We start from the raw sequence: 25934 nt of genomic DNA, 5'->3' as shown, positions 1-25934 counted from the left end.
TCGTCATCATAAACAAATGCTAGTAAGCAAAATGTGTTATCATTGAGAGGAAGAGCAGAGATATATCAATTTCTCCTCGATCGTTGGGCTATAGCTCACAAACGCTTGGGTAATCATGGAGATTTTATTTATACGATCGAAGGGGGCTAAACATGTGGCTGCCCTTGGGATTTTAACATGAATTTGTTTCCCCTGGATTCACCAACAGACAGAAGTTTATCATAACACATACACATCTGATAATGTGTTGAGCTATCATGATGATTCTATTTAAAAGAAGAAGGGGGCTAAATATGTGGTCACTCTCGGGATTCGAACACAAATCTGCTTCCTTCAGGATCACCAACATACAAATGACTTAAGTTCAAGATAGAAATAATTGCATTTAATGGTGCTTTTTCAAGCAAAATATTTGTATGTCAATGGGTTAAAGACCTCTAATGGTGCAATCTGCAACCATTCAGCAAAATTAACTGAGCCTTAGCAACAGTCCAGTAGAGTTCAAGTTCATCTTTGGAACAAAGAAACTGGAATGAATGAATGAATGAATGAATGAATGAATGAATGAATGAATGAATGAATGAATGAATTTCATCAATTACATAAGAAGAGTTTTTCCATTTGATTTGGGAGTAATCATCTTACTGAAGAGTGCAAATTTCTATTAATGGTACCTCATCTTTAATACCCATTATTCTTTTCACATGGACTCCGTGATCACTTGAAATGCCTAAAGGTAGAGCCATCAGCTGAATGTCAGGTGGATCAATGTCTGGATTGACTAAACGAGTGTGGACAAGACCCAGAGCATCACAACCAGGAGCAGCCCATGGACCTAGAAAAAATGAAATAGTTTAATCAAGAGCAGCATTGTATAGGGACACAATATACTGTAATCACATTTATAAGGAAAAGGAGTGATTCTGAATTGGTAACAAAATGCAAAATAGGCTCAAAATGTGAAATTTTTGTAAAATAAAAATGATAAATTGTTTTTCTGTAAAATAAATCTGACATTTCTGTTATAAGAAATATAATTTTCTGTTTCTGATAGTTGCAACAATGAAAAATACAAATAATTACTATTTTCTCAGTACATTCTACAATGGCTGAGAAAATTCTGGGATAGTGCTTTATTTCAAGTTTGCAGGCACCAAATCCTAGCTGCAAGTATGTTCACCATAATAAAATTGGTTATTAGACACCTTAACAGCACACTGAAGTATAAAGAGGGGTAAAAATGTAGAACATTTTAAGCCCCCAGAACTATCCAGCAATAATATTAACCTGACTGACTATTTTTAGTTGGGAGGGCTGAAACTCTTTTCTGGTAGATGATGCTGCTGATGCTGCTGCAACTGTATGAAAGCTAACCCACCAATGTGAATTCAACATCTAGTATTACACAAAAAAATCCTAATTTCCTATCAATTTGCAACAATATGCCAAACTGGAATAGCTTAAATGTTATGATAGGCTAACTTCAAAATTCAAAATGTTATTAAATGAAAATGCTATAACTCTAACTATCCAGCATTTTACATTCCAAAAAGTAGTGGTGCAAAATGTTGTGTGAAACTGCTCACAGGAAGTAACTAGTTTGACACACACATGAACATATTATGCAAGATTTTGTGATTGCAAGAGCTGAACTGATTAACAGTATCTATTAAAATAAGTAGCCATCAGGTAATTGTAGGATGTGAGTTCTAGTCTTGAGAATGGTCATATTTTCTAACTTTTCATCTGAGATGAAAGAAGCAATCTTTTAAGCCAGTCCTAAAATACTTTTAGGCCATTAATTAACTTATAACAGTAATTTATTTATTGCAGCTAATTGCCAGATACAAAGAATAATCATTCACTGCAGAACCTCGTTAGAGTAGTAGTTCTTCCTGCACATCTCAGTACGTGATAATGATCACACTGTTTCCCTCATAACGTATACATACATCCCTCATTTGGCGAGTGATGCTTAGTCATGGAGCATAGTTTGAAATGAAATCTGTTCACAGCTAGTCTTGTTGTTATGTGCCTTTGTAGTTGGCTTCTTTCCACTTGTTGTTGGTCATCGCTTCTGTACTGTAGAAGTCCAGCCAGATTTCTGATTTCTTTCTAAGATGTTCAAGAAATGAACTTTGGTATGCTGAAGTTGATGGGGGAGAGAATTAACTTATGGTGACTACAAAGAGAAGGCATAAAGACTCAGGGAGTTAATTCCTCATACAAATATTTACATATCAAAGTGACCTAACTCTATACTCCTTAAGAAGACGTACAATATTAGAAGGATCCACCTTTCAATACTCCGTTGTAAGTTGAACTAAAAAGAAGTCACAACTTGTTTATTGGGACCAGTTTCGACACATTACAAGTGTCATCATCAGCCAAATAGTAAAATAGGGCAAGATATAAAGATCTTAAAACAACTAATACATTGAACACAGGCAAAAAATTAACATTGATTCATATCGTAGCAATTCAGTTAATGTCCAAAACACAATGATCGCAGTCAAGAGAGTAAACAGAACATCATTGTCTTGCGCCGAAAACAAATATAGTTGAAGTTCACAAGCAGATCAAGTATGCACTTATGTAGAGTCGTTGCTAGGCAGGTCTTGTAGGCATTTGTTTTCTCAGGTCGAAGAGTAAAAGGTGACGTAATTAAAGTCTTAGGAAAACAGTGTAGGATTTAATTTCATCAAATTCAAAGTAGGTATATAAGTTTGAAAATAATTTGAAACATTAAAAAGAATAAAGTCAAATAAAAATAGGAAGAAATAATAAAAGAAAATTGCAATGTGAGGTTCAACTCGAAACAACTTGCCGTAGTAATTGATAGATGAATGGGAGATGATAAATAGAGAAAAGGTTGGGGAACGTTTATTAGAGGGTGGTGGGGGTGGTGGTGGTGATTATTGCTATTAGAGGAAGTACAAATGGGTAAATATCTTCTATATAACACTAAACCGATACCTTCATTTTTTGAAGTGTCGGACCTCTTCCTCTTTTTTCCTCGGTTTAGTGTTATATAGAAGATATTTACCCATTTGTACTTCCTCTAATAGCAATAATCACCACCACCACCCCCACCACCCTCTAATAAACGTTCCCCAACCTTTTCTCTATTTATCATCTCCCATTCATCTATCAATTACTACGGCAAGTTGTTTCGAGTTGAACCTCACATTGCAATTTTCTTTTATTATTTCTTCCTATTTTTATTTGACTTTATTCTTTTTAATGTTTTAAATTATTTCCAAACTTATATACCTACTTTGAATTTGACGAAATTAAATCCTACACTGTTTTCCTAAGACTTCAATTACGTCACCTTTTACTCTTCGGCCTGAGAAACAAATGCCTACAAGACCTGCCTAGCAACGACTCCACATAAGTGCATACTTGACCTGCTTGTGAACTTCAACTATATTTGTTTTCGGCGCAAGACAATGATGTTCTGTTTACTCTCTTGACTGCGATCATTGTGTTTTGGACATTAATTGAATTGCTACGATATGAATCAATGTTAATTTTTTGCCTGTGTTCAATGTATTAGTTGTTTTAAGATCTTTATATCTTGCCCTATTTTACTATTTGGCTGATGATGACACTTGTAATGTGTCGAAACCGGTCCCAATAAACAAGTTGTGACTTCTTTTTAGTTCAACTTACAACAGAGTATTGAAAGGTGGATCCTTCTAATATTGTACATCTTCTTATTTCTCTATTCAATACGGAACGATCATGAAGTTTTTAACTTTAAATTTATACTCCTTAGTTTAAAATAACAATGTTTTGTCACCTTGTTTAAGATGGTGAATTTCATTCGCTATGAATATCAACAAAATCTGATATCTGCTGTAACAAAATAATTAGTCAAGTTTAATATATATAAACAGTAGAACATACTGACATAATTACATGTTATAAACCTCATTTTAGGTCCGTATTGAAAATTTATAGTTTAACAACAATAAAGGTGTTTTAATTTGTTCCACCTATTCAATACTTTTATTTTCACTTATAGTGGTTACATAAATAGACTCTTAGTTAAATGGGACATGTTTCGCCCTCAATTAAGGGCATCTTCAGCCTAAAAACAATCATCAAGAATACAACTAATATTAAAAGTGAAAGCTAAAAGTTTAGTCAGTTATTAAAAATTCAGAACATAAAAATGTGAAAAATGATACAATATATAAAGATGCTAATGGAAAACTGTCTATGATTAAACTATAATCTTGTCGGAGACTAAAACTTCTTCCATTAAAATTCTAATTAAAAACAGTTCATTTAAAATATTAGTGGAAAACCAAAGTGGTAATAATATAAAGCCTACGACATGAAGGTGTGAACACAAGCATAAGCATGATTGTCATAAATACTGTACAATCTTTCCAAGGCCGCTGATGAAATTCGTCAGCATAAAGTGAGACAGAAGCATCCGTTGAAAAATTGTAAGTGGCCCTTAGCACCGATAGGTAATACAATTGGCTGGAACCTTGCTAGGAAATGTCAGTAGATGCAGAAATAATGTTTTATGTTAGTGGAAGTTGTTATTTGTTATCTACTGTTGTGTTGGTTGCTGCCCGTCTGTTGGCTCTGAGTCTGGTGTTGTTAACACATTAGATAACAAATAACAACTTCCACTAACATAAAACATTATTTCTGCATCTACTGACATTTCCTAGCAAGGTTCCAGCCAATTGTATTACCTACCGGTGCTAAGGGCCACTTACAATTTTTCAACGGATGCTTCTATCTCACTTTATGCTGACGAATTTCATCAGCGGCCTTGGAAAGATTGTATTTATGACAATCATGCTTATGCTTGTGTTCACGCCCTCATGTCGTAGGCTTTATATTATTACCACTTTGGTTTTCCACTAATATTTTAAATGAACTATTTTTAATTAGAATTTTAATGGAAGAAGTTTTAGTCTCCGACAAGATTATAGTTTAATCATAGACAGTTTTCCATTAGCATCTTTATATATTGTATCATTTTTCACACTTTTATGTTCTGAATTTTTAATAACTGGCTAAACTTTTAGCTTTCACTTTTAATATTAGTTGTATTCTTGATGATTGTTTTTAGGCTGAAGATGCCCTTAATTGAGGGCGAAACATGTCTCATTTAACTAAGAGTCTATTTATGTAACCACTATAAGTGAAAATAAAAGTATTGAATAGGTGGAACAAATCAAAACACCTTTATTGTTGTTGATACTGACATAATGCGCTGAGGAGAAATTGACATACAGACTCGACAGAAAGTGTGTTTTAATCACGTAATTATCACTGCATCTTGGGATTCTTACCATTTCCATGACGTAAGTATTTCCACAATGAAGACAGAGAAGCTATGTCACCGAGGTTAAGGTTCAGAGACTGGTTGAGCAGAACAAGGTCCATTCCTGTTGTTATATGATCCTGAAGATTTTTGCCAACTGGCAAATCTTGTACAACTGGAATCTCGGAGAAACAGATAGAACAAATTAAAATACTGTAACAAACTTATCAGATGCCAAAGCAAGGGTAAATGCTACCTGGATAAAGTGGCATCAGGACACAGGTGTTTTATGTCACTGTAAAATCCCATTATGTTTGAAGTCTAAGATCTGAATGCTGGCCTATTACAAGAAAATATAAAGAGGTGATGCATTCAATGGAGAGGCAAATGCTACAATGGTCACTAGATCTTAAATGGTTAGACCACGTTAAAAATGAGGGAAGCACGATTGTGGTAATATGGGCACATGACCAGAGCAAATGAAAATTCCATTGTTAGAAATGCATTGATTTGGAACCAACTGTCCTGAAAAAAAAAAAGGAAAGAAAAGATGGATGAGTTGCCTACAAGGGGATATGTCTACTGCCATCCTGCTGACATAGCAGATCAAGTGAAATGAAAGGTGAGGTGAACACAGGCAGATGCAAGAATGAACGGGGACAGTGTAATTGGTTTTAAGGCAATTTTTAACAACATAAACTGTTTTTAAAACTCTATTTACATATGACTCTGTTTACATATCTGTTATGTCAGCAGGATGGCAGTAGACATATCCCCTTGTAGGCAATTCATCCATTTTTTCTTTTTATTTTTTTATTTTTTCAAGGACACTGTCCAGCTTGGTTCCAAATCAGTGCATTTCTAACAATTGTATTTTCATTTGCTCTGGTCATGTGCCCATATTACCAAAATCGTGCTTCCCTCATTTTCAATGTGATCTAGCCATTTAAGACCTAGTGACTCTTAAACATTTTAAAGATATGTCATGATTTTTCAGTGTTAAGAATATCATGTGTTTATCATCATACTATTTTAGGCTGAAGATCTCACAAGGAAGAGACAAAACAAGTCCCTTTTCTAAAATAATATAAAAAGAAAAAAAAGAAAAGGGTTTGTATTCAAAAGAATGTTTATGTTCTAAAATATTCATTATGAACCATACCAAGTTCAGAAAACTTAATGTAAATGTTGGGAGCATTACCACTAAAGCAGAAGTTTGGCCAGTATCCAGTATTCAGGAGACAGTGGGTTCGAACCCAACTGTCGGCAGCATTGAAGGTAGTTTTTCGTGGTTTCCAATTTTCACACCAGGCGAATGCTGGGGCTGTACCTTAATTAAGGCCATGGATGAATCCTTCCCACTATTAGCCCTTTCCTATCATTGCCATAAGATCTATCTATGTCGGTGCAACATAAAAAAAAAAAAAAGTGCAGAAGTTTCCAAACTTCATCTCACGTTCACACCCTTTTACACCCTCTGATTTTATGTGGCACCCAACAAGCAACACAAATTATAAAGTGAATAGAAATCATACTATCAATCAAACACTACTGTCTGCATTTAGGGCAGTCGCCCAGGTGGCAGATTCCCTATCGGTTGTTTTACTGACCTTTTCTTAAATGATCGCAAAGAAATTGGAAAATGATTGAACATCTCCCTTGGTAAGTTATTCCAATCCTTAACTCCCCTTCCCATAAATGAATTGTCCTCTTGAATTCCAATTTATCTTCATATTGTGATCTTTCCTACTTTTAAAGACACCACTCAAACTTATTCGTCTACTGACGTCCTCCCACGCCATCTCTCCACTGACAGCTCAGAACATACCACTTAATCGAGCAGCTCGTCTCCTTTCTCCCAAGTCTTCCCAGCCCAAACTTTGCAACATTTTTGTAATGCTACTCTTTTGTTGGAAATCACCCAGAACAAATCGAGCTGCTTTTCTTTGGATTTTTTCCAGTTCTTGGATCAAGTAATCCTGATGAGGGTCCCATACACTAGAACCATACTCTAGTTGGAGTCTTACCAGAGACTTATATGCCCTCTCCTTTACATCCTTACTACAACCCCTAAATACCCTCATAACCATGTGCAGAGATTTGTACTCTATTAACAATCATATTTATGTGATTACCCCAACGAAGGTCTTTTCTTATATTAACACCTAGGTACTTACAATGATCCCCAAAAGGAACTTTCACACTATCAATGCAGTAATTAAAACTGAGAGGTCTTTTCCTATTTGTGAAACTCACAACCTGACTTTTAACCAAGTTTATCATCATACCATTGCCCACCGTCCATCTTCTTTACACATACCACTGATATATATAAGAAAACATAAAAGTCCTCCAATAATACTACCTTGAGGAATTCCCCTCTTAATTATTACAAGGTCAGATAAAGCTTCACCTACTCTAATTCTCCGAGTTCTATTTTCTAGAAATATAGCCACCCATTCAGTCACTCTTTTTTCTAGTCCAACAGCACTCATTTTTGCCAGTAGTCTTCCATGATCTACCCTATCAAATGCCTTAGATAGGTCAATCGCAATACAGTCCATTTGGCCTCCTGAATCCAGGATATCTGCTATATCTTGCTGGAATCCTACAAGCTGAGCATCAGTGGAAGAACCTTTCCTAAACCCAAACTGCCTTCTGTCAAACCAGTTATTAATTTCAAAAACATGTCTCATATAATCAGAAGGAATGCTTTCCCAAAGCTTACATGCAATGCATGTCAAACTGACTGGCCTGTAATTTTCAGCTATATTTCTATCACCCTTCCCTTTATACACCGGAGTTACTATAACAACTCTCCATTCATTTGGTATAGCTCCTTCAACCAAACAACAATCAAATAAGTATTTCAGATATGGTACAATATCCCAACCCATTGCCTTTAGTATATCCCCAGAAATATTATCAATTCCAGCTGCTTGTCTAGTTTTCAACTTTTGAATCTTACTGTACATGTCATTGTTATCGTAGGTAAATTTTAATACTTTAGTATTACTCACCTCCCCTAGACCCTACCTGGACATTATCCTTGTAACCAACAATCTTTACATACTGCTGACTGAATACTTCTGCCTTTTGAAGAACCTCGCATACACACTCCCCTTGTCCATTAATGATTCCTGGAATGTCCTTCTTTGAACCTGTTTCTGCCTTAAAGTACCTATACAAACTCTTCCATTTTTCACTAAAATTTGTATGACCACCAATTATGCTTGCATCATGTTATCCTTAGCTGACTTCTTTGTTAGATTCAATTTCCCAATTTCCTAGTAAGTTCCTTCAATTTCTCCTTACTTCCATAGCCATTTCTAACTCTTATTTCTTTCCAACCTGCACCTCCTTCTTAGTCTCTTTACTTCTCTGTTATAATATAGTGGATCTTTACCATTCCTTACCACCTTTAAAGGTACAAAACTATTTTCACATTCCTCAACAATTTCTTTAAACCCATCCCAGAGTCTGTTTACATTTTTATTTACCATTTTCCAGCGATCATAGTTACTTTTTACAAACTCCCTCATGCCTGTTTTATCACCCATATGGTACTGCCTAATAGTCCTAATTTTAATACCTTGCGTTCTGTCACATTTTTTTAAACTATGACAAAAACAGCTTCATGATCACTAATACCATCTATTACTTCTGTTTCTCTATAGAGCTTATTTTGGTTTTACCAGCACCACATCCAAAATATTCTTCCCTCTAGTTGGTTCCATCACTTTCTGAATCAGGTGCCCTTCCTACATTAACTTATTTGCCATTTGTTGTTCATGCTTCCTGTTGTTCGCATTACCTTCCCAATCAACATTTGGTAAATTGAGATCACCTGCTACTATCACATTCCTTTCAATATCGTTTCCAACATAGCTGATTATCTTATTGAATAATTCTGAATCAGCGTCAGCGCTACCCTTTCCCGGTCTGTAACTCCAAAGATATCAAGTTGCCTATTTAGAGATGAGCCTTACACCCAGAATTTCATGTTTTTCATCCTTAACTTTTTCGTAGCTTACAAATTCTTTTTTCACCAGAATGAATACCCCTCCCTCCTACCATTCCTATCCTATCTCTACGATACTCCAGTTCCGTGAGAATATTTCTGCATCCATTATATCATTTCTCAGCCATGATTCAACTCCTATTACAATATCTGGTAAGTATATATCTATTAAATTACTTAATTCGATTCCTTTGTTTACAATACTTCTACAGTTGAGCACAACTTGATTTCCAGTTCCCTGTTCCCTTAACACCGCTCCCTAGGCCACCCCGTTTCCCTGAATGTACCTGCCAATAACACTTCTAAACAAATTTCCTAACTTATATGTACCACTGCGGTTTAAAGTGAAGGCCATCTGAGCGCAGATCCCTGTCTCCTACCCACCCATTAGGATGTAGAAATCTCACTCCCAGTTTCCCCACGTACCCACTCCATAGTCTCATTTAAATCCCCAATCACCTTCCAGTCAGTCCCTCCTACACAGTATTCCACTGACAACAATCTCCGCTTCCTTAAACTTCAACCGTGCTGCATTTACCAGATCCCACACATCCCCAACTATGTTGGTACTTATACCTCCTTGTCTTACGTTGTTAGTACCAACGTGAAACACTACCACCTTCTCCTTTCCCTCTTCCTTCTCTTCTACTTTCCTCAACATCTGCCTCAACCTAATTCCTGGATAACACTCTACACTGGTTCCCTTTCCTCCACACACTTTCCCCACATGTCTAACGATGGAATCCCCCATGACCAGAGCCTCAACCCTACCCACCTCATTCGATCCCCTCCTCTCCTGGTCAGCCCTATCTTCTCTCACTGCTGCAGAAGCTACTTCCTCCTCCCTTTTCTCCCTCCCATGACCCTGTTCCACCTGTCTTTTCCTTTCCACTACACTACATTTCCCTTTCCTACCTTTTCCCTTCCTCCTACTTTCATACATCTCAGCAACAGTTCCCTGTTCCTCATCTTCCCTTGGTTGTTCTACCTGCACTGACTCGTACCGATTTCTCACATACACCTGTCCTGAATTCTGATCCTGAACAGAGCCCTTAGCCTGCAATCTCCTTCCCCTTAAAACATTAGACCACCTGTCTTCTACAATTCCCCCATTTCCTTCTCATCCCTCCTTTACACCTACTGTAGCCTGTACATTATTTGAGGGAGGCCTACTTTCCTTCCTGTCCTCTGAGAGAATCCTTATTATCTCCTTCAAACTCTCCAACTCCTCCCTCATACTCCTTAATGCCTGGCCACACCCACAGTTCCTACACTTGCACTCTTAGCTAATTATTTACGGACAAATGGGTAGAAAAGGAAAAATAAAATTACTTATTCTGTGCAAAATAAAATTGTAAGGAAAGAAATACTGCCTGTAAAAAATGAAAGGAAAGAAATATTGTCTAAGATAGTTCACAAAGATTACACAACAACAAGGTAATTAATATAAGCTACTACTACACTACAATACTACTTAGTTGTACAAATTTTTTTCTACAACACTCTAACAGAATGAAAATCGCTGTTAATTACTGAAAACCGAAAGTAATTCACAAGAATTAGGCCTATATAATTCTTAACTGCAGTTAAGTCTACCCTGATTACTGCAACAGAATTCTAGTAAGAGAGTTAATACAGATACCACAGATACTATAGATACTATACTACATAAATATTTCACAGTAATAGAATAAACACTCTAATTTATAATAAGAATACCTACTATAATACACTACAATGATTTTAAACTACGTTCAGACATATCCTAATTATAATACAATAGGTTATTACTAAGCACAAACTGAAATGGAAATTACAATTAAAGTTTGAAATTCGTAAGACTACTCAAAATAATAGAATAAGCACTCTAATTTCTAATAAGTCACTACAATACACTACAACAGTTTTTAAACTACATTCAGACGTATCCTAATTACAATAGGTTATTATCAAATTATTATCAAATAGAAATGAAAATTGTAATTAGGCCTAAAGTTTGAAATTTGCAAGAACTACCGTACTCAAGGATTACCAACAAAGTTAAACGCGTAGACAGAAGATTATTTCTTTAGTATTAATGTATTCTACTATGCTCTAATAGAAATGGAACCTTGCGTTTGGTTAAATGCTTAAGTATCAAAAGGACTGCTGTACACAAAGAGAAACACGAATATAACAGGCAAGATACTATCTAATATACCGTATCTTCACTACAATTCTCAACTGAAATGTGGTTATGTGATTATTACAGCTGGTAGATTACTATTATTTTCCCTACTCCACGGAATGGAGAATAAAAGTGTACTTAATTACTGAAAAGTACGAGGTTGTCTACAATAATTTCTCAAAAATATTTGTGTCAAAACTACTCCAACTACTCCAGGGACTTGAATTACAATTACTGGGATATATGAACTTTATTATTATTAACTAACTGTTCATAAATAGTGAAAGATCGAGGGAGCAAAATATAAATTACGGTGACTTTAACTACCTACTCAGAACTACAAATGTTCGGAATACAAGATCAGCTGATTTTTATTTATATTTACTTGACTACACTTACCGGTACACCCTTTGTTCACTACTGTAGCCAAGATTGTAATATTTGAATATGAAGAGCAACAATAATCAATAACAATACAACGACTGTTAACTATTTTGCCAGTGAAATTCTGTTGAAATCTCTTCTTTAAACAAAATTTACAACAGTATCGCATTATTTGAAGAAGTTGTTACCTTTGTGATAGGTGGGGCAGTCAAACTGCTATTTGAACTACCCTCTCAATTACCTGCACTAATATAACCACTGCCGAAGTTACGACTCTTTTTAATATCCCGTCTGTGTATTTTATCAACAAATCAGTAGGTTAAATTATTTAAAAAATTCTTCCTCACGCAGTCCTAAATTACAGCTTGTAATCTAGCGAACACCTACGGAACTACACAGTGTGAAAATTGTAAATGAATACCACTAATCTCAATTACTACAAACAAGTACTAAACACCAACATTTGTGGAACTAAATGTATCACACATACACAAAATTTGCTAAATTTCTACAACTTTATCACTACGATAATACAGAGCTCTTGTAACAGCCAACCACTCACTAGTGCATCTAACTATTTTTTTTGTTTTGCTAGTGGCTTTACGTCGCACCAACACAGATAGGTCTTATGGCGACGATAGGATAGGCCTAGGAGTTGAAAGGAAGCGGCCGTGGCCTTAATTAAGGTACAGCCCCAGGATTTACCTGGTGTGAAAATGGGAAACCATGGAAAACCATTTTCAGGGCTGCCGACAGTGGGGGTGCATTTTAACATTGGAAAACCTAATCATACTAATAACATAATCATGCTAATAACAACAAATCAAAAGTAGAGTAAGATTACTTCTTTTTAAAATACATTATGTCCACAGAACCAAAAGCACACTGATCAAGGAATGTAGACAATCCCCACGGTAGGTTATAAACACAATCTTTTATACAGAGGAAAACCAGGCAGATTGTATGAGTTTGTGCTCAGCTATTTTCTTCTCTTACAGGAATGAGTAGATTCAGATTGAATTGTTTATCTAAGCACCTCAATGCAACAGGTCAACAACGTAAAGAGAACAGGGATGGTGTTCATATGAAAGTCTAAGACAGAGAGACTGAGGTTTCAATTGTAACTTTCATTAAGAAATTGAAGTGCAGAGTAAGCCATTATGGGAGCGGCAAACAGTGTATGAGTTTACATGGACCCAACAATATCCGTCAAGAAGATTTGGCTAATGTGGAGGGAAGTCAGAGTGACTGCTTCAAAACCAGTCACATCTTAAAGCAAATTTCATAGAATTTTCCAAAACCAATTCAATATCAGGGTTAGGCACCCAAAATTGACACATGTTCATTCTATGAAGAAATAAAATCAAGATACAAAACAATTCTACATCACCAGCCAAAAGAGCAGACTTGATGGAACATCATAGATTGCATAAATTACATGCTAAAAAGTTTTATGAAATTTTGAAACAAGAGGAAGATGATGTCCTAAAAGTAGCATTGACATGCAACACAACCAACCACTTCCCAAGATTAGAATTTCAGAGACTTTTTATGCTTGACAACTTTGGTTGTACAACCTAACTTTCTTAATTTTGAAAAGTCCAAAATGAGGAAAAGACGTCCATATGTTCTTGGAGAGCAGAAGAAAAGTCTGGAAGAGGATCGAATGAAGTTGCATCATCCCTGCTTAACTTTCTGCATTGTTTTGAAGAGAGGGTTTATCAAGAAGCAGGACCAGAAGGCATTAAAACTCAGAAAACATTGAGGCTGTTCTCTGACTCTGCTACAATTCAAAACAAGAACTTGACCATCATGGGCTTCTTCCTTGATTATGTTAACAAAAGTGAAATTTGTAATAATGTTCAACACATTTTTCCTATCCCAGGACATAGTTTTATGCCTCTGGACCGAGTGTTTAGAATAAATGAAAAAAATAAATATACAGAACTCACAATAAATATATTAGAGCCACAAACATGAAACAGTCAAACTTTTAGGGAGAGATTGGCAGGTATTTGATTTTAAAAAGAGCACCAATAATATAATTAAAACTAAGCACCCATTCCTGATGAGGAAACAATGTATTATTCTGTACAAAAAAAAAAAGTTTTTGTCAAGAATACCTACAATGGAGACTTCAATAAATACAAAGTGTTAAAGAAGAAATCAGTCTATTCTTGGAGGAACTGTTACTGACCGGTCAATGTGCTGCAGAAATGCAATAAAATATCTGCACAGAAGAAGGATGTTTACGAATTTCTGAAGTTTGTTTCTCTGTTTGAAAAAGTTTAGTTATACCTACAATCAAGCTCTGCAGAACTTCACAGATGATGCAGATGTGGATGATCACACAGAAGTACACTATGCTGAAGAAGAGTAATTTGTGTAGCATTACACTGTAATGAAATCTACTAGTATAATGTTAAGGCTGTGCCAGTGTGTGTGTTCTTGAATATTCATTGACTTAGTATTTTTGAATTACTTTTATTGTTTTAATGACAGGTATTTGAAAATTCAACAATTTTTTGATTACTTAGTTGATTTTCAAAGACAATTGGTGTACCCCCCCATTTCAATAAATTCACAATGATAAGCTGTAAACCCAATGATTCTATAGATTTCAGTTAATATGAAAGTAAATATGAAATCTACAATAAATCACTAAAATCCCACTGTTCTGAGTGCTTTCTACAGATCTTGGAGAGCAGAAGAAAAGTCTGGAAGAGGATCGAATGAAGTTGCATCATCCCTGCTTAACTTTCTGCATTGTTTTGAAGAGAGGGTTTATCAAGAAGCAGGACCAGTAGGCATTAAAACTCAGAAAACATTGAGGCTGTTCTCTGACTCTGCTACAATTCAAAACAAGAACTTGACCATCATGGGCTTCTTCCTTGATTATGTTAACAAAAGTGAAATTTGTAATAATGTTCAACACATTTTTCCTATCCAAGGACATAGTTTTATGCCTCTGGACCGAGTGTTTAGAATAAATGAAAAAAATAAATATACAGAACTCACAATAAATATATTAGAGCCACAAACATGAAACAGTTAAACTTTTAGGGAGAGATTGGCAGGTATTTGATTTTAAAAAGAGCACCAATAATATAATTAAAACTAAGCACCCATTCCTGATGAGGAAACAATGTATTATTCTGTACAAAAAAAAAGTTTTTGTCAAGAATACCTACAATGGAGACTTCAATAAATACAAAGTGTTAAAGAAGAAATCAGTCTATTCTTGGAGGAACTGTTACTGACCGGTCAATGTGCTGCAGAAATGCAATAAAATATCTGCACAGAAGAAGGATGTTTACGAATTTCTGAAGTTTGTTTCTCTGTTTGAAAAAGTTTAGTTATACCTACAATCAAGCTCTGCAGAACTTCACCGATGATGCAGATGTGGATGATCACACAGAAGTACACTATGCTGAAGAAGAGTAATTTGTGTAGCATTACACTGTAATGAAATCTACTAGTATAATGTTAAGGCTGTGCCAGTGTGTGTGTTCTTGAATATTCATTGACTTAATATTTTTGAATTACTTTTATTGTTTTAATGACAGGTTTTTGAAAATTCAACAAGTTTTTGATTACTTAATTGATTTTCAAAAACAGTTGGTGTACCCTCCCATTTCAATAAATTCACAATGATAAGCTGTAAACCCAATGATTCTATAGATTTCAGTTAATATGAAAGTAAATATGAAATCTACAATAAATCACTAAAATCCCACTGCTCTGAGTGCTTTCTACAGATCTTTGAAATGTGTAATCTACCATGTGTTTTATTCCAAAACTAAGTCTGTAGTTGTTTTCCAGAATTGATCTAAATCAAGTGTCTTGAGTTACTTTTGGTAAAAAAACTTTTAGTTTGTTAACATTGTTCTTAATATTACTTTGAAAATGTTTATTTTATGTCATAATGAAGTATTATTTCTATGCAGGCTCCAGTTCAAACAAATGCATTTCCTGTAATATCATTATTTTTGATTTAGTGAGTTCTAGAAATGAGCTCTTCAATTACAAAAAAAGATTTTGAATCTCCACACATTTTTGGTACCTTGCTAGGAATGATTAACTACTTGCTATACTTCACATTAAGGAATCCTGGCAATTTCCTGATGAATATTTTGTTTCAGTTCTTGTATGCTACGCGGATTTGTCTTATACATAGCATTTTTAAACTGACTGCACAGACAGCAATTGTAGGCAGATAAATGGGGGACCGAGGGGGCCACATATTCATACCAATTACTCTGTTCTGAGGAAACACTCTGAGAAATTTCTCTCATGGAATTATTCGCGTGTGAACGGTGGCAGAGTCCTGTTGAAAAAATGCAAAATTATGCTTCTTGTTAGTTAATTTTCTGAAAAATATGGTTAGTACTGTAATCACATAAGCAACAGACTCTACCATATTCTCAAAAGGACCAATTGGTTCTATGATTCTTTCACCACTGATAGCACACCTCACACAGTTTTGCATCCTGGAGGGATACTTCATGTACGAAGTCAGATTTAACAGCACTCCAGTAATGACTGTTTTGCACGCACACGCACATGCACATGCACAACCATGAAGGTGGAACCAAATCTCGTCTGAGAAGAATATCAAATGTGTGTCTACTTGACTATTGTATACATGTTCCAGACTTCTCTCCCTGTGCCTATGCACAGAGTCACCTAAATGTGCCACAGTTATTTTATACAGCTTGAAAATATAATAATTTAGTAGCCTTTTGCACAGACCCATATGGAATTCCCACTTGTGCCAGATGATAAAGTGTTTTTTTAGGAGAATTTCCAAGCGATGATGAATGACTGATTTTTCTTTGGCAAGAACCCTATGCTGCTTTTTTTTTTTTTTTTTAGGCTGGATACTTCCAGTTCCTGAAATTTATTTAAAGATTATGGACTCTGTTATGACTTGGAACGTCAACACCTGGGAATCTTTGAACTTTACAAACTGAATGATTGAGCGCATATGAATCGTATATAAAGACACACTGTGCCACTGACAATGCTGCATCTTGATTCAATCTCACTTACTATACTACTATCCTGGGAGAATACACATCCTAGATACTTGAAATGAGCTGCCTGTTTCAGTTTTGTACTCCTGATCTGGCAATCGATTCTCTTAGGTTTATTCTTTACTGACATCACTTTAGTCTTAAAAATGTTAATGTCACTCCCGTAGAGGAGTACGGTCGTTTAAGGACGCTGTCTTCTGTGGCCCGTAGAGGAGTAAAGTCATTTAATTCTCTTAAGTGTAGCGCGCTCCGATATGCTTACATTTTTGGAGACCAGAAGAGTTTTACCTAAAAGTTTCTTTTACTTCCGGTAGATGACTCAAGTGTCCGCTGTTCTAGACAATGTGCAACCGTCCCTTTGTGATCTTTTACTCATTGTTTAGAGTCAATTTTGGCGCTTCTCAAATTGTTTGAAATAGCAAGTGACGGTTATGTCACAGACAAAGCTTCAAACATGAGTAAATTTTGTAGTTATAGAGTGATTCCAGAAGGAGAATATTTTGCACAATAACAATTCAGGTGATGATCTGATAGCTTCAGATAGTGAAAGGGAGTGTGATTATGTGCACAGTGGAAGCACTAGAAGGTTGAACAGTAATCCAGACAGGAACACTGACACGAGTTTCCTTTCGATCGTCCATTGGCTCCAATATTTCACATACGTATGGTGTAAATAAAAATAGTGAGGAAAATGACGTTATGTCTTTCATAATTTTTTTATAATAATGATTTCTTTAATATGCAGTAATGTAGAATTCAGCTGTCAAATAGGTGGCTTCTTAAAAATTAAAATAAAATTTCATAAGATCTCCCATTTTCATTATTGTTATTATTACTATTATTATCGAAAAATTATTATTTTTATATCGTACTCATTATTGTTGTTGTTTTGTAATTGCAATCCACATTTTATATTAGCAAAATAGGGTATATATAACAGTATTTCAGAAAACTGTACTGGCTTGGTTATCCGTCAGACCTTTTTTCCATTCGCAAAACATGGTATAATATACAAACAATTTTAAAATCTCAAGTGATAGTTGACATGATACAAACAGTATTTTTCAAAACTAGATGTTCAAACAAGCACAAAGAAAAAAGAAACTGCAAATATCTCCTACAGGTACAGAGATATAATGTTTTAAAAATCCCTAGAAATGCCCAGTCCAGAACGTTTGTTAGGGATATTAAGGCCCAGACTGGAATGGGTTAAAAAAAAAGGCCCTAATATAGAGTGTGCATTGAATACAAAACTCATGAATACAAACCTCCGCTTTACACTTACATGAAACAAACCAACAACACGCATGTTTTCAACTGAGGAAAGGGCACGAAGATCGGAGCGTCTGAAGAAGTACTGGGAGGACCACAAAGCCGGAACAATCCCTTCAAAGAGACCTGAACGATGGACTGACTAAAGTGATCCTATGTGGTCATAAAAGAAGAAGAAAAAGAATATGCATTCAAAGCACACCACATATCGATTTTTCAGGATGAAGCAGAACTTCATGCACAATCTAAGATTTTTGTGAACTACAATATCACTTGTTTGATAAGCCCATGCAATTCAAATCAAGTTTCATCTAGAAATATGATAAATTCAGGATTAACTCTACCAGCAGCAACACTCTACAGTATCCAGTTCCAGTTACAGAATTGAACTCTAGTCGTGGGATCGCATGGTAGCAATTCATGAAGTTTCAGGAAGTTTATAAAAATTTTAAAAAGGCGTATGATAGTATCCATCGTGAGTCATTACTGAATATCCTAAAAGAATTTGGTTTACATCCAAAACTTATTCGCCTTTTTGGAATTACCCTTAAGAACACTAAATCTAAAGTCAGATTTAGAAATGAACTTTCAAAGCCATTTGACATTAATACTGGACTTCGGCAGGAAGATGGACTCTCACCATTATTGTTTAATTGTGTGTTGGAAAAAATCATGCGGGAATGGAATAAGATGTGTCAACCTAACATCAAGATTGGCAGAAAAATAAGACTCAATTGTTTAGCATTCGTTGATGATCTTGCACTACTTGCTAATGATATGCAAATAGAAGAACTTGATAACATAGCAAGAAAAGTTGGATTGCAAATTTCATATGAAAAAACAGAAATAACACCAACCTTCCCTGTTACAGCACAAACCATTACCTTAGCCAATACCAAACAAATTAAAATTGTGAATAAGTTTAAATATCTTGGTGAAATTATAACTTGGAACACCAATGAAAAATCATCAATAGAAAGCAGAACATTTAAGTTAAAAAAAGCACGACGATTTACATGGCCAACGTACAAGAAAAAATCTCTTTTAATAAATGCTAAACTTCAACATTACTGTTCCGTCATTAAACCTGAAGCGACTTATGATTGTGAAACACTATTTAAATTGAACACCAAAGGAACAACTGATACACTGCAAAATGTTGACAGAAGAATACTCAGAACAATCATTAATAAAAAACATCAGGTGGATGGACAATGGAGATTATTGCCTAATGCAGTGGTTTATAGGGAAAGTGAATCTATAATAGAAACGATGAGAAAAAGAAGAATTGCCTTTTTCTGTCATCTTTCTAGATTAAATGATAATAGGATAATAAAACAACTATTTAATTACTTTTGGAAAAGTAAATCAAAAAATAATTGGTTTAAAGAAGTTCAGAATGATTTAGAAGAGCTGAATATTACAATAAAGCAAATTGAAAATAGAGAAGAAAAAAGGATTCTCAAGAACAAACAAATAAGATTGTCATTAAAAACTGTACAACACAAACAATATGTCATATCTGATGAAGAAAGGGCAGCCAGGTCAGCCAGAATGAAGAGGTTTTGGGAAAGGAAGAAGATGATGCAAGCTAAATCTTCAGTTAATTCTTCGTTAACGTAAATGTATTTGGGTTTGATTTAAGTGCTCCAATGTGGGCGTAAACTATGTAAATATATAAATAATAGCAATCTGTACCAAGGAAACGCCTGTTTCCTACACAAGCCAATAGAAAGATTTTCTGGGATGCACTTGAGTTATTCACTTATTTTATTTTATTTTTCTCCTGTAAGAATTGGGCATTTTGCAACATGTTTCCTGTCACCAAGAGATCCCGAATCTCTTAACATTTTAACAAGCTCATGAACAGTTTCTGCACCTGGAACTCAATTGACAGGGCGAAAACAGGTTTGTACCTTTAAGGGTGGTAAGAAATGGTAAAGACCCACCTTATTATAATAGAGAAATAAAGAGACTAAGAAGGAGGTGCAGACTGGAAAGAAATAGAGTTAGAAATGGCTGTGGAAGTAAGGAGAAATTGAAGAAACTTACTAGAAAATTGAATCTAGCAAAGAAGGCAGCTAAGGATAACATGATGGCAAGCATAATTGGCAGTCATACAAATTTTAGTGAAAAATGGAAGGGTATGTATAGGTATCTTAAGGCAGAAACAGGTTCCAAGAAGGACATTCCAGGAATAATTAATGAACAAGGGGAGTGTGTATGTGAATATCTTCAAAAGGCAGAAGTATTCAGTCAGCAGTATGTAAAGATTGTTGGTTTCAAGGATAATGTCGAGATAGAGGAGGAGACTAAGGCCAAAGAAGTAATAAAATTTACATATGATAACAATGACATTTACAATAAGATACAAAAGTTGAAAACTAGAAAAGCGGCTGGAATTGATCAGATTTCTGGGGATATACTAAAGACAATGGGTTGGGATATAGTACCATATCTGAAGTACTTATTTGATTATTGTTTGGTCGGAGGAACTATACCAGATGAATGGAGAGTTGCTATAGTAGCCCCTGTGTATAAAGGAAAGGGTGATAGACATAAAGCTGAAAATTACAGGCCAGTAAGTTTGACATGCATTGTATGTAAGCTTTGGGAAGTCATTCTTTCTGATTATATTAGACATGTTTGTGAAATTAATAACTGGTTCGATAGAAGGCAATTCGGTTTTAGGAAAGATTATTCCACTGAAGCTCAACTTGTAGGATTCCAGCAAGATATAGCAGATATCTTGGATTCTGGAGGTCAAATGGACTGTATCGCGATTGACCTGTCTAAAGCATTTGATAGGGTGGATCATGGGAGACTACTGGCAAAAATGAGTGCAATTGGACTAGACAAAAGAGTGACTGAATGGGTTGCTATATTTCTAGAAAATAGATCTCAGAGAGTTAGAGTAGGTGAAGTTTTGTCTGACCCTGTAATAGTTGAGAGGGGAGTTCCTCAGGGCAGTGTTATCGGACCTTTATGTTTTCTTATATATATATAAATGATATGAGTAAAGGAGTGGAATCGGAGGTAAGGCTTTTTGCGGATGATATTATTCTCTATAGAGTGATAAATAAGTTACAAGATTGTGAGCAACAGCAACGTGACCTCGAAAAAATGTTGTTGTGATATATTCCTGCAAAGTGCCTTACCACTTCTCAGTTAGAATTTGTTTTCACTATATTGTACATCACACATAAAAACTTGTTCCTCAAGACAAGATTTATGAAGTGGAATAACTAAGAATAATTGGCACACAATAAAAGCACCAAGTAACACAAGAATGTACGACGACACACTGACAAAGCCTCTCTCAAACTAATTACAAGCTGCTACCTCCACAAGCATAACATGGCTTGATGACTGGCTGCTCCCAGTATGCATCTACGTCCTGCCAGCCTCAAATAACCTCAACTGTGTATGATATAATTTTTAGCAGTCATTTCAAAATGAACATACCTTGAGGGATTCTAAGTGATTCCTTGGTCCAATTCCTGATCTCATAAGTATCTTAGGAGTTCCTATGGTCCCTGCTGATAGAATAACAGCCTTCCGTGCTTTCAGCTTTAGGATCTCCCCAAATCTAATTAATGCCACACCATAAGCTTCATATTTGGAATATAACAGAACCTGAAACAAGAATATAAATTATAACAAAATGTACAAAAAAGCTGATAAGAGGCTGCTATATATAAATTATTATTATTTAGTGGCGACCCCATCACCCAGTGGGAAACCACTGCAATCAGCCACCCGAGTATTGGCAGGAAAACCATACCTCATTGCGTTAGGAGGAAATGCCAACCCAGAACCCTAAACATCTGGGGTTGTCCCTCTGCGGTTAACAATCGTAGTTGTAAATCGGAGCTTGCTCCACCCAAGGAACTACCTTCGAAAGTCAACCATGGAAAGGTCTTTTAGGAAAAAAATTCCACCGTCCTGTCCAAGAAAGCAGGAGAAGGCTACATTGGATTCAGTGGTAGCCACCTAGAAGGCGTCAACGAGTCAGAGCGTGCAATCACCCATTCCTATGCCAGCACATAAGAACAGGATCAAACAAGATCTGATCAACTACATTGCAACTCGTAATATTAATTCTCTACTTAAAGCAGGAAAACTAAAGAACTTGACGGACAAATTAGATAAACAGAAAATTTTAGTAGCAGGACTCCAGGAGATGAGAAATACTACAGAGGAACCATTCGAATCTCAAGGCTACAGAATTTACAACAGGAAACCTGGACTAAGGGTTATGAAACAATGTCCCCAATTTGGAACTGGGTTTATAGTCAATTTGAAAATAATAGATTCGATAATTGATTTTCAAGCCATCTCACTAGAATTGCAACTTTGAGTTTAAAAGCATCCAACAAAATTTATACCATCATAAATACCCATGCCCCTCCTGGACCAAACTGTAAACCAAATAAATATTAACAATGTTAAGATCCTGTTAAGGGACTTCAGTGCCCAACTCGGAAGAGAAAAGAAATACCGAGATATCATTGGGAAATGGGCTCCACATAAACTTACAAATAAGAATGGTCAAAGACTTGTTGAACTCTGCAGAGAACACAAACTGATCTCAAAGTCTACATACTTCAAAAGGAGGCCCAACAAACTTAAAACTTGGAAACATCCTGACTGGAGAAAAGGGGAATGGCAGCTGGATCACGTATTTATGGACAAAACCTTCCACAGAGAAATCTACAATGTCTAAGTATTAAGAGGAATAGATATAGGTTCAGATCATTACATAGTCAAAAAAAAATTAAATTCACACCACTAAAAAAGAAACCAAAACGCAATAAACGAAAGAGGAACTTTGATCCATACCAATTAATTAGAAATGATAAATATAGAGAAGTCACACAAAACATAAAACTGACAGATAACTTAGAAGAACTGATTCCAATTTTTAGGCAACAAGCTGCAAATTTAGCCCCATTGAACACATGTAAAAGACATGCCTGGTGGACCTCAGAATGTGACAAAATTCATGAAGAAAGACATCAGGCATGATTAAAATTTCAAACACACAAAACAGAAGAAAGTGCAACCAACCTCAAAAATATCAGGAAAAAGTTCACACAAATTATCAGGTAAACCAAGAGACAATTACAGAAAGATCTAATCAACTCAATAGAAGAAAATTATCACAAAACCAATTCCAGAGACTTTTACAAAATGTTTGGAAGACAAGAACAAAAATTTGTCCCTCCCACGTTAATGATGAAAAGTGAGGATGGAAAAACAACACATAATGACAAGGAAAATGCCGAAATCATGGCAAAAGCATTCATTAAACTTTTGAATTGTGAAGAACCCCAGGAACTTTTAGCAATTAATACAGACACGCCCATCAAAACCCCGCCTGAACTCATAAAACCCCCAACAATAAAAGAGGTGGAAACAGCACTCAGAGAGTTGAAAAATTATAAGGCATGTGGAGAAGACCAAGTTTTCGCAGAAACGTGGAAATATGCCAGTGATACAGTTCGAACATCCTTACACATGGCCCTAACAAAAATCTGGATAACAGACAAGTTCCCCGAACATTGGACCACAGCCATAATCCACCCACTCCACAAAAAAGGAGATGAAAGCAATCCAGATAATTACAGAGGTATCTCTCTCTTAGACTGCACAAGTAAGATTTTCTCCAGATCCTATACAGGAGGATCAAAGAGCAACTAGAGGAAGAATTAGGTGAATACCAAGGAGGCTTCAGACCTTGGAGAAGCTGTACAAAACAAATCATCACTTTAAAATTAGCCATAGCATATTACAAGAAGCAAAACAAACCTCTTGTAATAACCTTCGTGAACTTCAAAAAAGCTTACGACTGTATCCATAGACCTTCAATGTTGAAAATTTTAAGAAATTCTGGGCTCCATCCAAAATTAATCAAACATAGAACTCACCTTAACCAACACTGAATCAAAAATCAAATTCAGAGGGGAATTCTCTGAGCCGTTCATCATAAAAACAGGCTTAAGACAAGGAGATTGCTTGTTACCACTGCTGTTCAACTGTGCCTTGGAATATATAATGAGGGAATAGTACAAGATTAACCCAAAGAACATCCAAATTAATTTTCCTGGTTTTAATATGGTGATTACCTTAGCTGTATTGAAATCTGGAGGTACAAGGGTTGAGTCATGTCATGGCAACTATTTTTTTTCTCGCGAACAGGAGACAACATGGAAAATCTAAGATATGCATTTGGAAATATAGGACATGTACTTATGCATAGTGCCTGAAGACAAATTCTGACATCAGGAGATTCTCGTATGAAAGTGACAGAACACAGGCCATTGGTAGACATTGTTTTATTATGGCAAGACTACGTACAAAGGACAGGTCTCCACTGGTTACAGACCTTCGAAATAATCATCCAAGGTTTCCACTGTGTGTTGCCAGTGGTGGGGCAGGCGCAATACCATTCGCTGCATGTGTATCGCAAACGTGTGACACCTCTCTTCAAAATGCTGTTACGATGTCCTCTTTGTTAGCAAACCGTTGTCCATGTATTGGCTTCTTGACTTTGAAGATTAGATCATAGTCACACACCTAATGCTTCCCCCAGCTCTGCATGGCATTGGTGTGCATTTCTGCCGCGGAGAACTGCTATTTTAATATACGATCGTTGCTCCTGCTTGTTCACTTCCATTTTGTGACGCTCTAACTCACACACTGAACTTGGGGGCATGCTTAGACCCACACTGTTGTTTACATACACCATCTAGTGGCATCATACGCAAGTACACACCGTACGTTTCCAAATGAATATATTAGATTTTCTGTGTTGTCTCCTGTTCACAAGAAAAAAAATAGTTGCCATGACTTATGACTCGACCTCCGTAGTATTCCAGTCTGGAATATATCTGTGTAAAACTGAACAAATTCCTTGTATACGGTCCTGCACGTATTAGTAACTCTGGGTGAATGATGTCAAATCCAGAAATTCAGGAGCTTTTCCAGATTTTAGCTCTCTTAAAGATCAATTTCTTCCACCGAGAAAGGTTGGGCAAAGCTTGGTATAGGGGCAGCTGCAGCGTTCATAATCTTCAACTGATGTCTGACATATTTTGTATGTTTTTTATCAGATGGAACACGTGTTGAGATTATATGATTCGCAACTTCGTCTGGAGTAACTTTATGATGTTCTCCGATTGCTGGGGCACTTCCTCCAAGTTTTTTGAGAAGTCTCCATGCTTTCCGACTGGAGAGAGTAAAGTTCAAATTCTCAACTGTATTAATTAATTTTTGTCTTCGAGAGAAGTTTAGACTTTGTAAGAACTCATTATTAATCTCTGGGTAGTTGTCTTCCCGGTATTGATTAAAGAGTACTTCGCTCACCTCGGACCTTCCTGGAATACACTCTTTACGAAAGCCTCTTGGAATACTTTCCTTGGCAGCACAATATACCACTCCAATGAAACGTTTATAGCTGTTAATCTTCGGTGGCATCCAGCGAATACATTTATCTAGTTCAGTAGAAAATTTTTTCAAGTGAGCTTTGTTGAAATTCCATCTTAGTCGTGGAGTTGATTTCATGAGGGGGAACTGTTATACCAATTTCAACTAACACTGGTCTGTGTTAACTATGTTGGAAGTCATCCAGAACTTTTCTGGAAGAAGGTAGAGGACAACCATGTTCATTACAACTCATGAAGCACAAATCTGGATTATACTCTTTTCTCCAACCTGCAGACTTGAAAGTTCCTTTATCTTTGGTATCAAAAACCA

General features: G+C 35.9%; 1 protein-coding gene across 6 annotated transcripts in view; it reads right to left on the bottom strand.

Annotated features, from left to right (window-relative positions):
* The window catches only part of LOC136886096 (glucose dehydrogenase [FAD, quinone]), a 123769-nt gene that overhangs the window by 43638 nt on the left and 54197 nt on the right, over positions 1-25934 (bottom strand). For 5 of the 6 annotated variants that reach the window (XM_067158834.2, XM_067158840.2, XM_067158859.2 and 2 more), the window contains 3 exons: positions 21642-21812; positions 5325-5478; positions 675-835 (listed from right to left, as the gene is read on the bottom strand). In XM_067158834.2, coding sequence (XP_067014935.2) covers positions 675-835; positions 5325-5478; positions 21642-21812 — 486 coding nt within the window. The remainder of the gene's footprint in view (positions 1-674; positions 836-5324; positions 5479-21641; positions 21813-25934) is intronic. The other variant, XM_067158850.2, reaches the window with a different exon arrangement.

The sequence above is a fragment of the Anabrus simplex genome, chromosome 1, assembly GCF_040414725.1.
Source record: "Anabrus simplex isolate iqAnaSimp1 chromosome 1, ASM4041472v1, whole genome shotgun sequence".
Classification (NCBI taxonomy): domain Eukaryota; kingdom Metazoa; phylum Arthropoda; class Insecta; order Orthoptera; family Tettigoniidae; genus Anabrus; species Anabrus simplex.
This window is presented reverse-complemented; position numbering and strand designations above follow the sequence as displayed.